General features: G+C 56.5%; 1 protein-coding gene across 4 annotated transcripts in view; it reads left to right on the forward strand.

Annotated features, from left to right (window-relative positions):
• The window catches only part of ZAN (zonadhesin), a 55047-nt gene extending 43055 nt beyond the window's left edge, over positions 1-11992 (forward strand). For all 4 annotated transcript variants that reach the window (XM_089321037.1, XM_089321038.1, XM_089321039.1 and 1 more), the window contains 12 exons: positions 2854-3065; positions 3757-3898; positions 4470-4717; positions 5080-5209; positions 5370-5541; positions 5753-5926; positions 6166-6305; positions 6565-6764; positions 6859-6997; positions 7336-7476; positions 9452-9557; positions 9669-11992. In XM_089321037.1, coding sequence (XP_089177163.1) covers positions 2854-3065; positions 3757-3898; positions 4470-4717; positions 5080-5209; positions 5370-5541; positions 5753-5926; positions 6166-6305; positions 6565-6764; positions 6859-6997; positions 7336-7476; positions 9452-9557; positions 9669-9804 — 1940 coding nt within the window. In that variant the 3' untranslated portion in view covers positions 9805-11992. The remainder of the gene's footprint in view (positions 1-2853; positions 3066-3756; positions 3899-4469; positions 4718-5079; positions 5210-5369; positions 5542-5752; positions 5927-6165; positions 6306-6564; positions 6765-6858; positions 6998-7335; positions 7477-9451; positions 9558-9668) is intronic.
• Positions 11993-12009: the final 17 nt, after the last annotated feature.

Below are 12009 nucleotides of genomic sequence, written 5' to 3' on the forward strand. Positions count from 1 at the left end.
TACAGAAACTGTCCCCACAGAAGAAACAGTTTGCCCGTGCTTTTCTCACAGAATTTTTGTGGCTTCATTTTTTTTTTTTTAATATTTAGAAAAGAATCCCATGGTGATTTATCCTGATGTATAGAATAACATAGGAATCCACTTTATTTTTCTGTTTTCTTCCAGAGGGCTAGTCAGTTGTTCCTGCATTATTAATGAACTGTTTTGACTTTTTCCACTGATGGACATGCCACAGTCATATAGTGACTTCCTGTACAGTCACTGATCTCTTAGTGACAGGGCTATGTGTAGAGGGGTGCTTTGTTGGGCAGTTTTTTAAAACGTTATTAGGATTACTTATTAGAAAGATGGTTACAGAGAGGGAGAGATGCAGAGAGAAAGATCTTCCACCTGCTCGTTCACTCCCCAAAAGGCCTCAACAAGCCAGGGGCTGGGCCAGGCCAAGCCCAGGAGCCAGGAGCTTCATCTGGGTCTCCCATGTGGGTGCAGGGGCCCAAGCCGTTGACCACCTTCTGCTTTCCTAGGCCATTAGCAGGGAGCTGGATTTGGGAGTAAAGCAGCTAAGGCTTGAATTGGTGCCCATATGGGTTCCCAGTGTCATAAGCAGTGGCTTAATCTGCCACACTACAATGGCAGTCCCCCAGTTAGGCAGTTTGATCACTGTGAAAACAGCACTTATGTCTCATCGGACATCATGGCACCACCACGTATGCAGTCTCTGTTATGTGGTGCGTGCTATACATTGGGTCTGTATTGCAGCCCTCTCGCCTGTTCCCTTGGCCCAGCTGTATCTGCAGGTAGCAGTGTAACACGCTGCAGGCATTGATGGCTCAAAGTGTGTTTTAATTTTTGATAGGGACCTTCACTACTCACTGCTCTTTTCTTTAATTACCCACTCAACTTTTAATTACTTTAGAAAGTTATAAACATAGATAATATTCAAATATAAAATAGTAGTGCCTAGAAGATAATACTGGTGCTTTTATATCATTACAGTAGCATTCACAGTCTTAGGAGATATTTCAATAGAAAGTAACCTATTATGATTCAAACAATAAGCAGTGCCTCTGAGCTTGGCATTCTTAGTTTCTTTCCCCAGTGCATAGTTTATAATTCTTGGTGTTGTAGTCAGGTCAGAATGCCATAACAGAGTATTACAGATGATAAACGGAAGTTTATCTCTCAGAGTTGTAGAGACAGAAGTCCAAGGCCAGGGTGCTGGTATGCTCATGTTTCTGTGAGGACCGTCTCCTGCCTGTGGGTTGATGTCTTCTCATTGTATCCACACATGGGTCTGTCTTTCTCAGATGATGTGTGACCTGTTTCAGTTTTGTCACTTAGGAAACAAATTCATACAGATTAATCCAGTAATATTTGTATTCATCCAGTAGTCTCCTTTCCAAAAATGTCATTATTCTTGCTTATATATCTCCTAATTAATTGCACAAAAACTCCTACTTGGAAGATTTCATAATCTCTGCAGTATCTCTTGTTTTCCCTTTCTCTGCTTCTCCTGAATCTGTAATTAAATCAAAGAACAGGCCCCACACTTCAGCTTCTGACAGCATAACCTGCTGAGCCCTGTCCACAGAGCTTCTGATTGAGTAGCCTTTGCTCTTGTTTAAGAAAAAAAAAAAAAGATACATGTTATTTATTTGAAACAATGATGGAGGGAGGGAGGGAGGGAGGGAGAGAACAAGCTCTTCCATGCCCTGGTTCACTCCCCAGATTGTCATTCCCTGCAATGACAATGGTAGGAGGTAGTCCACAACCAAGACCCTGGAGCTCCCTCCCAGTCTCCCATGTGGGTGACGCGGACCATCTGCTGCTTCCCCACACACATTAGTAGGGAGCTGGATGGGAAGCAGGGTAGCCTGGAGTTGAAACAATGTCCTGATAAGGGGTGCCAGGGTTGCAGGTGGACTGTAGCCTGCACCACAACAATGACCCCAGCTGTTCTTTTTTAGAGGTTTCCTAAACTTTCTAGCTTCCTTATGTTTCCATCTTGACCTTGAGATCATGATGTCCTATTAAGACACACACACATACAGAGCCCTGTTGGCCTGTCCTATCAGGATCATCTTAAGTGTGTGAATTAACTGAGGGAGACCAGACGTGTCCCTGTCCTGTCCATGAATGCGGTGTGCCTTTCCATGTGTTCACCACTACCTTCTCTTCAGCTCCCCAGAGTTAGCACCTCCCCGCCCTGTGCTTTCATCACACCTCCTGCACACCTGCCCGTCACAGTCCACTGCCTGTACTCATGGAGGTCACTGTTTTTTTTTTTTTTTTTTTTTTTTTTGACAGGCAGAGTGGACAGTGAGAGAGAGGGACAGAGAGAAAGGTCTTCCTTTGCCGTTGGTTCACCCTCCAATGGCCGCCGCGGCCGGCGCGCTGCGGCCAGCGCACCGCGCTGATCCGATGGCAGGAGCCAGGAGCCAGGAACCAGGTGCTTTTCCTGGTCTCCCATGGGGTGCAGGGCCCAAGCACCTGGGCCATCCTCCACTGCACTCCCTGGCCACAGCAGAGAGCTGGCCTGGAAGAGGGGCAACCGGGACAGAATCCGGCGCCCCAACCGGGACTAGAACCCGGTGTGCCGGCGCCGCAAGGTGGAGGATTAGCCTAGTGAGCCGCGGCGCCGGCTCATGGAGGTCACTGTTACACTGACCTCTGTCTCCCATGCTGCAAACTGGGAAGGGCCATTCTTAGTTCTTCCTTCCCTCAGGGCCCGTCCGGTGGAAGTAGATGAATGAGAAAAGGAAGAAAACCCCCCATCCTGTGGCCGTTCCTCTGTAGCCCAGTTCCCACTGCCCTGAGGCAGCTCCGCTGAGCCCCTTCCTCCTCCACCCCTAGCTCTGGCATGCCCGGCCTACAGCACCTACACCAACTGCCTTCCCTCCTGCTCGCCTTCCTGCTTTGACCCGGATGGCCGCTGTGAGGGCGCCAGAGCCCCTTCCAGCTGTGCGGAGGGCTGCACCTGCCAGCCTGGCTACGTGCTGAGCAAGAACAAGTGTGTGGCCAAGGACCAGTGCAGCTGCAGGGATGCCCAGGGCGGCTCCATCCCTGTGAGTGGGCACCCACTGTGGGGTGGGCAGGCCACACTTGAAGGGTGGTGCTTGCTTTTTCCTCAGCCTCTTGGGTGTGCACGTCTTGGCTAGGGTGTGCAGTTAGGGTTTTTGTGTCCAGGATGTAGGAGGACACCGTGTAGCAGGAAGAGCAGGACCTGGTTCAGGATGACCACCGCTGCGTGGCTCTGTGACCTCAGTTTTTCCTCTGTGAAATGGGTCTGGTGGTGCCTTCTGAGCAACATGCAAAATGCTTTTTCTAGGGGGATGCAGAGATATAAAGATCCGAGTGGTGCTGTAGCTGCCTGCAGTTACATTGTCCCTCACTAGCCACCCGGATGATGGTCCCAGGACTCCCTATCCTCCGAGGCCAAGTGCCTTGCATAAAGCAGTGCAGCGTTCACGTGACGTGCGTGTCCCCAGTGTGCTATGTGACCACCTGGTGACTGACACCCCTGCACCACGTGAGTGCTGTGGCAGTAGCTTAGGGCCTAAGGACAGGACAAAAGCCTGTACGCGTTCCCAGCAGACACGATTTCATTTTCCAAATATTCAGTGCTGGCTTGCTCGAAGCTGCAGATACTGAATCCACTGATAAGGGGGTTTCAGACAGTGGGCTTAAGCTACAGTGGTATGAGGGAGACCTGGTCTCGACGCACTCACTCCCCTTCTCTTCTGGTGGCTTCCACAGTCTGGTAAGAGCTGGGTCTCCAGCGGCTGCAGCCAGAAGTGTGCCTGCACCGAGGGCAGCATTCAGTGCCGTGCCTTCCACTGCCCCTCAAGGTCCCACTGCAAGCTCAACTCCAATGGCAACAGCAACTGCGTGTCTGAAAGTAAGGAGCGCCTCTGGGGAGAGGGGAGACGAGGCAGGAGGAGGAGGGGCAGGCCAACTAGGGCCTTAGGGGTGGGTGTCTGGAATGGAGAGGCCTGGCCTCTGTGTGTGGCTCCTAGCAGCACTGTAGCAGTGTGGTTATCTTATTCATTTGAAAGGCAAAGTGACAAAAGAGATTTCCCATCCACTCTGACTACAGTCAGAGCTGGGCAAGCTAAAGCCAGGAATGGTTACTCCATCCTGGTCTTCTCCATGGGTGGTAGAGACCTAAGCCCCTGTGACTGTTTCTGCTGCTTCCCACACACATTAGCAGGGAGCTGGATCAGAAGCAGAGCAGCTGGGATTTGAACCCAGCACTCCGCCGATAAGGGATGCCAGCGTTGCAGGTGGCAACTCAACTCATTGTGCCACAGCACCAGCCCCCAGGAGGGATAACCGATCCTCTGAAGAAAGAGACCTAGGGTATTTCACTGGGCTGTGAGGAAGGAGAAGGTTGAAGGTCAGGTCTGCAGGAGGGAATCCAGAGACTGTCGTGTCTGGCAAGGTCCCTCAGTGTTTGTCCTCCTCGGCAGAGTCAGACCAGTGCTCAATCTTCGGGGACCCCCATTACCGCACTTTCGACCGCTTCAGCTTCGGCTTCCGAGGCCGCATGACATACGTTCTGATAAAGACGGTGGATAAGCTCCCCGATGGGGTGGAGCGCCTGCTTGTGCAGGCGCGCAACAAGATGTACCCGCCCTGGAACAAGGTCTTCCTGCAGGAAATCATCACCACTGTCTATGGCTACAAAGTCCAGCTCCAGAGGGACCTGGTGCTTGTGGTAGGAAAGAGGCCAGCCGGGGCCTGGCGGGCTGGGGAGGCCGTGTTCCCAGTGTCGGGGGAGGATCCTCCCAGAAGTCGAGGCAGAGCCAAGTTCACTTCCTGGGCGAGGCAGAGGTGGGCCGTGGGGCCGAGCAAAGTCTGTGAGAGACGAGGGAAGAGCGAGTGGGAGGAGAACGAGCACTCCTGTGGGGCTGGAGCCCTGGCTGAAGAAAGTTGAGGGGCATCCACTGTGCCAGCTCAGTGCAAGGACGAGGCTGGGGCGCCAAAGGAGCTGCCCTCAGGGGAGGCCTGTGGCGGCCCGGGGAGGTGAGTGGGCAGAGGCAGCAGAGGCTCCAGCTGCCCTGCTCCCGCGTCGTCCAGGTGAACAACCAGAAGATGGCCGTCCCCTACAAGCCCGAGGACCGCCTGCAGGTCAGCATGCAGGGCCAGCGGCTGTTTCTGATCACCGACTTCGAGATGGTCGTCAGCTTCGATGGCAGGAACGCTGCTGGTACCTGAGCGCAGAAGGGACATCTCTGGGATAAAGGAGGAGGCACAAGCACAGCACAGACCCTGGGGGAGGGACCCTTGCATGGGAATGGGGCCCCTGAGGCCCAGGGTGGGGCCTGGAGGAGTCGGGGGACCACTAGGCGCACCTCTTCCTCCCGCAGTGATCACGCTGCCCAGCATGTACCAGGGGCTGGTGCGCGGCCTGTGTGGGAACTATGACTCGGACAGGAGAAACGAGATGATGCTGCCCAATGGCGCCATCACCACCAACGTAGACGTCTTTGGCAACAGCTGGGAGGTGAAGACGGAGGACTCTGTGCTCCGCTTCCGCAGGTGAGAGGGCCAGGTAGGGAGGAAGAAGCCCCCTCGTCTGTCCCGGCCACTTGCCCCTGTCCTCTGCAGGCAGGCCTGGCCTCCCTTGCTCACGTTCGGTCACTTTCTCCTGCTCAGTGGAAATCCCAGTCTGTGCCCTGCCTTAGCCCTACTCCCCAGGCCTTGTTCTTCCTCCAGGGCCTCACCTGGCCACTTGGCTTCTCTGCTCCAGGGCCCTACAAGTGGAGGCAGATGGAAAAGAGAAAGAGACAGGCTCTTACAGGTCGGAATGCAGCCAGGAGCAGCTGGCACTCGTCAACAGCACCCAGGCCTGCAGGGTGCTGGTCGACCCACAGGGCCCCTTTGCCGCGTGTCACCAGACTGTGGCCCCAGAGCCCTTCCAGGAGTGAGTTGAGGGCCCCGGACTTGCAGGAATGGCCTAGCACCTGCCCTGGCCTTTCTGGGTGCCATTGCCTGCTCTGGGACCTGAGTGCTGCGGGACTCGCTTCTGCCTCCCCATAGCCTTGCTTCCCGGTGGCCTTCCCTCCCCCCACACCATCTGATGTCTTTCAGTGCAGGGCCCCAGGGGTCCCCTTGAGACACCCCTTCTTTGACGGCCTCTCCCGCCGCCCCCTTCTCTCCCAGGCACTGCGTGTCTGATCTGTGTGCTTCCCGGGACCCCAAAGAGCACGAGGAGTTGCGCTGCCAGGTGCTCAGTGGCTACAGCATCACCTGCCAGGAGGCGGGCATTGCCCTGGCCGGCTGGCGTGACCACACCCACTGTGGTGAGGCCCTGCCCCTGCTCCCCGACGGGGTGGGTTCCTGCCCTGTCTTTTACCAAGTTCACGGCAGCGCCCCATCTCATCTCTGCTCACCCAGTTCTTTCTGAGGCTCTCACATCCCAGATGTAAAGGTCCTCAGAGCCGCCTGCTCCTCCTGCTTCCCTGCCCACAGCAGCTCCTCCAGCTCCAGCCTCAGAGGCCCCGGACTCATTCGGCCAGCCTGGCCCCCAGCCAGTTCCTGACTGTGTCTCTGTCCCCTCAGCCATGGTGTGTCCAGCCAACACCGTGTACCAGAGCTGCATGACGCCCTGTCCAGAGTCCTGTGCCAACCTGGTAGCCCCCAGGGACTGTGAGGGCCCCTGTGTGGAAGGCTGCGCCAGCCTCCCAGGCTATGCCTTCAGTGGTGCCCAGAGCCTCCCCTTGGCCAACTGCGGCTGCACCAGCAACGGCATCTACTACCAGGTCCGGGCTGGGTGCTGGGGGCTCAGGGCAGCTGTGGTACAAGGCGAGCCAGACCCAGGTGGAAACAGGTCCTCCTCTTGCCCTCTCCCTCTAGCTGGGCCACAGCTTCGTGACTGCGGATTGCTCTCAGCGTTGTACCTGTGCCAGCTCGGGGGTCCTGCTGTGCGAGCCATTCAGCTGCAGACCAGGGGAGAGCTGCACCCTGGGGAATCTCACCCGAGGCTGCTTCCGAGGTAAGCCTGGACACCTGTGTGGCTCCCAACTGCCCCCATGCCCTGGGATGTCCCCGAACCTGGGACTCTTATGCCTTATGACACAGAGACTTAGTGTCTTGCTCTCTGCATGGGGAGGACCTGCTGTTCCCTCAACTCCCTGTTGAGCCCATCCCGGATCCAGTTTATCATAGGCAGAATGGGGTTCGGAGAAGTTAAATCATTTCCCCAGACGCCAGGGTCAAGATTGGGAGCCAGGGTAGTTGAGCCCTGGCTGGGCACTGGGAGCTGCTGCTCTCCTTCCTGGAGCCCCCCAGCCCCTAGCCAAGCCTTTCCCAGGGACCGCTCTATCCTTGTAGAAAGCCCGTGCCTGCGGAACCCCTGTCAGAATGATGGGCGGTGTCGGGAGCAGGGGACCAGCTTCACCTGCAAATGTGAACCCGGGTATGGAGGGCACCTCTGCACGGAGCCTCGGGATGTCCTATTGCCCCCAAAGCCAGGTGAGAGTTGCACCCAGGCCCCTTCCCCACAGACAGCTGCCACAGAATCATTCTACATGGATAACATGACGTATATTATGATAGCTGCTATGTTACATGGTGCAGTTACACATTATTGTGATAATTTGTTTATAAGGTTTTTTTTAAAGATGCATTATTTATTTGAAATGCGGAATGAAAGGGAGGGAGAGGGAGAGAGATGGAAGGAAGGAGAGAGAGATGTTCCATTTACTGGTTCATTTCCCAAATGGCTGTAAATGCCAGGGCTGAGACGGGCTGGAGCCAGGAGTTCCATCCTGGTCTCCCAAGTAGGTGGCAGGGCCCCAAGTGCTTGGGCCATCTTCTGCTGCCTCCCCAGGCACATTAGCAGGGAGCTAGATCTGGATCTGAAATAGGGCAGCCAGAACTTGAACTAGTGCTTCTATTTGGGATGCCAGCCTTGACACAATGTATTATTAATGTGTAGTATGTAACACAGACAATCCCTGACATACAGTCGTTTGACTTCATATTTTTCGACATTGTGATGATGTGTGTGACACGCATTCAGCAGAAACTGTGGTAGGGGGTTTGACTTGGGCTCTTTTCCCTGGCTGGTGATAAGCCAGTTGTTGCCTCGCGGCACTCTCATGGTTCCCATAAGGAAACCGGGCTGTGTGTGGGATGACAGCCCGACTGGAGGCGAGTGTCAGTGCTCTGATCACAGGACTGCTGAGGGGACCCTGTGATCCTGGGCAGCTTGAGTGTAGTGAGTGCATTTTCAGCTTCTATTTTCTTTTCATTTTTGAATATTATTTGAGAGGCAGAGTTAGGGAGAGACAGAAAGGTCTCCCATCTACTTGTTCTCTCCCCAAATGGCTGCAATGGCCAGAGCTGGGCCAGTCCGAATCCAGGAGCCAGGAGCGTCTTCTGGGTCTCCCCTATGGGTGCAGGGGCCCAAGGACTTGGGCCTTCTTCCACTGCTTTCCCAGGCCACAGCAGGGAGCTAGATCGTAAGTGGAGCAGCCGGGACATGAACTGGCGCCCATGTGGGATGTCGGCACTGCAGGTGGCAGCTTAATCCCTTATGTCACAACACCAGCCCCCCATTCTGTTTTCAAGTGATGAGGGCCTTATCAAACACAACCCTAACAGAAGCCAAGGCACATCTGTACAGATGAATACAGCCTGTGTTATGTGCATTATTTTAAGAATTTATTTTATGTATTTTGAGAGACAGAAAATAGCTCCTCTTTGCAGGTTCACAACAGTCAGGCTGTACTGAAGCTGCAAGCCAGGAACTCAGTCCAGGTCTCCCACTGGGGGTCAGGGACCAACTAATTACTTGAATGGGGTGCACATAAGCAGGAAGCTGGAATCGGGAGCAGAGCTGGGACTTGACCCCAGACACCGACTCAGGATGCAAGTGTCCCAACCACCGTGCTGAACACCTGTCCCTATGTGTATTGTTACCAGAGGGATCAGGTTATGGTTCCTAGAGATGGACTCTCTCAGTCCCCGTGCCGCGTTCTGGAATTTTCTTTCCGAACCTGGCTCTCCACTTTGCTGCCCTACGTGCCTGGGTCTGTCATTACTCCCCCTGTGCCCCTCTGTGCTTCGGGCACCTTTTGCTGTTGGTTTTCCCCCAAAATTCAAATCCCCTTGAGCTTTTGGGCCAGGGGTTCTCCACCTTTATCCTGCCTCAGGTTGGGGGGGGGGGTGTCTGACCTGCACATTTCAGGACTTACCCAAGGGCTGGAACTGGGTGGGTCAGGAGTGGGCCCAGAAATCCTCGTCTCCAGCAAGCACCGAGGGCCTGCCTGATAGCAGTGATCTCCTGGCTACCTCAGGGGACCCAGGGTGACAGCACCCTTGTGGGGAGGGGGGAGCACCCGCGATTTAGGGGAAGAAGGTCCCTCTAGGGTGGCAACTGCAGACCAGGAAGAGGCCCTACCTCTTCCTTTCCCACATCTCTGATTCTCTTCCTGGCTCCCAGACACGTCCAACTTGGTGGCCATCCTGCTGGGAATGCTCGTGTCCCTGGTGGTCACTGTGCCTGTGCTGGCCAGAAAGTGTGTCTCCAGGAAGAGGCGGCGGTGGAGGTGAGTGCTGGTGCAGGGAGCGCCAGGGTGATGAGTGAATAGGAGGGGGCTGGGGCCTAAGGGCACCCAGAGGGCCACACGCAGATGCATCTGTGCCCGCACCACTCCCAGGGAGAAGACGCAGAGTCTGAGCCGAGATCGGCTCCTGGGCGCAGGTGAGCAGCAGCCCCGCCACCCAGCAGCACCTCGGCAGCCTGGAGCCCAGCCTGCTTCCGAGCCAGGTGTCCTCAAAGGCGCCCAGTTCTGAGTTGTCCCAGACAAGGAGAAGCAATAAAATCACTTATTTTTGAGATGTGAACTTCCACGTGGTCATGGGGTAGGCCAGGGCTGGGTCTGGCAGGCAAGTTTTACAGGAAGGAGGGTGCACAAACTGCCCAGAGGGGAGGGGGACCGTCCCCTAGAACACCTGGGGGTGGCACGTGCAGCCCCACACCCCTGGCTCCTGGGGCACGGAGGGGCTTCACCCAGGAACCCCGCCTGCTCTTGTGGCTTCTGAGCTCCCCACCAGGGTGGTGAGAGGTTGAGTCTTGGGGAGTCTTATTTGGTTGTTTGAATTTGAGGCCAACAGGAAGCTCCCATCCACTGGTTCACTTCCCAAATGCCCTCAACAGCCAGGGCCGGGCCAGGCCTGAACCGGGAGCTGGGAACCCCATTATCTGGGTCATCACCGCTGCTTCCCAGGGGCCTCTTTGGAAGCTGGGGTCCGGTGTTGAACTGGGCACGGACACAGGGCCCCAGGCATCCTCACGGGGGGCTTCCCCACTGGGCTACGTGACGGCCTCTTCCTATCTAGCGATGAGATGAAGCACCGCGCAGACACGGAGAACCAGAACTGGGTTTTTTCCAAAGGGTGAGTGAGCCTGAGGCGGCCCCTACCCTGTGTTGCTCATTCACTTGCCAAAAGGTCTTAGGGGCTGCTCCGGGATCGGGACGAGGGGTGGCCTGTGCAGTTCTGACCTCTACCCAAGCAGGAGACCCACCCCGGCCTGAGGCCACGGGGCTCGCTTGTCGCCCCTAGTCCAGGGCTTGTGCCTCCCACCGGGCAGCTCCTGGGGGGGTTGGGGCTTCTAGTCTGGGCTCTGAGAAGGAAAGGCGGGCTCAGGATGCAAGAGCCGAGGGACAGGGAACTGGAGCTTGAGATGACGGGGTGCCTCAGGTGGTGCTGTGCCCAGCCTGTAACATGAAGTGAGACCCAACCTGGGGTGGTGACAGAGGGAGCGCTTGGCCAGGCTGCCCTGCCCAGTGCGGCTGCTGCGTCCCTGGGGCTAGCACGGTCGGCAGGCTCCGAGCTCCCCACACCTGCTCCGTCTCCTCCCTGCCCCAGCTCTGCAGGCCGCCTTATCTGAGCGGCATCCTCCAGATAGAACCCTTCTCGGGCTGCACTCGGTCCGGACTTGGACCCTCCCGGCCCCTTCTGAGGGTACAATACTGGGGCTGTCACCACGGGAGAGGGGGCTGGGGGCCTGCAGAGGTTGCAGTGTCCTGGACTGTGCAGTGACCCTCACCTGCCAGCAGGGGGCGACAGAGAAGCAGCTACACAGGCTGCTGCCACTGTCCCCGAGTGGGGGCAGAGGGAGTGGACCAAAAAGGTGCCTGGAAGAAAATGGGACCGACCCCCTCCTCTTCCTGGTGGGAGGGAGAAGCTGGGGGAAGATAAACTGTTTTCCCGCCCCTTCCTGAGTCCGGGAGAACCTGCCTGGGCAGCATCCTGAATGGAGGAATTGTCCTGCCCAGGCCCTGCCCAGCCCAGCTGGCAGTGGGGGGTCTCCTGCCATTCCCAGCCCCCCTCCCCCAGCCAAGGCTGGCCTGCTCCCCTCCTGCTAAACCAATCCCGGCTGTCAACATCTGTTTCACATCTGTCTGCTTCCCCTACCTCGTTCTCAGGGAGCTGCAGGGCAGGGCCCGAGCTCCAGGCCTCCTCTCCCTCACACAGCCCCTGCCAGGCCCGAGGAGCCAGGGGAGGGGCAGGAGGGGGCAGCCCCACCCCGGAGGTGCCTCAGGCGCTTGGCAGAGGCAGCTGGAGCCGTTAGAAGCAGCTGCCAGTGACTCATCCCGGCCCCTACCCCACTACCCCCAAATAGCAAGTGGGGGAGGCTGGGAACCCAGGGCCCAGTCCCAGAACCCACTCTCCACCCTTGGCTCCCAGACACCCTGAGTTGGGACATGGCCCTTGTCCTTTTATTTATACAAAAGTTTCTTTTTAAATATAATTTAAGAACCCCGCCAAGCACCGGCATGTTTCTCTGGCTGCTACCATCCCCATCACCCGGCCCCTTGCACTGCCTCACTCCACTCGACCCCCCTCCCCGCCGGGACTCGGCATGGGGACTCTTGGGGCACAGGGGGAGAGTGAGGCTCCGTTCAGGAAAGACGACGGCTGGGCCCGTTTCACCTTGGGCAAAGGAGGTGATGGTGAAACCGGTGCCCTCCAACACAGAAAGCAGACAGGAAA

The sequence above is a fragment of the Oryctolagus cuniculus genome, chromosome 19 (genome assembly GCF_051225735.1).
Source record: "Oryctolagus cuniculus isolate XC-2025 breed Fujian yellow rabbit chromosome 19, ASM5122573v1, whole genome shotgun sequence".
In the NCBI taxonomy this organism is placed as follows: Eukaryota; Metazoa; Chordata; class Mammalia; order Lagomorpha; family Leporidae; genus Oryctolagus; species Oryctolagus cuniculus.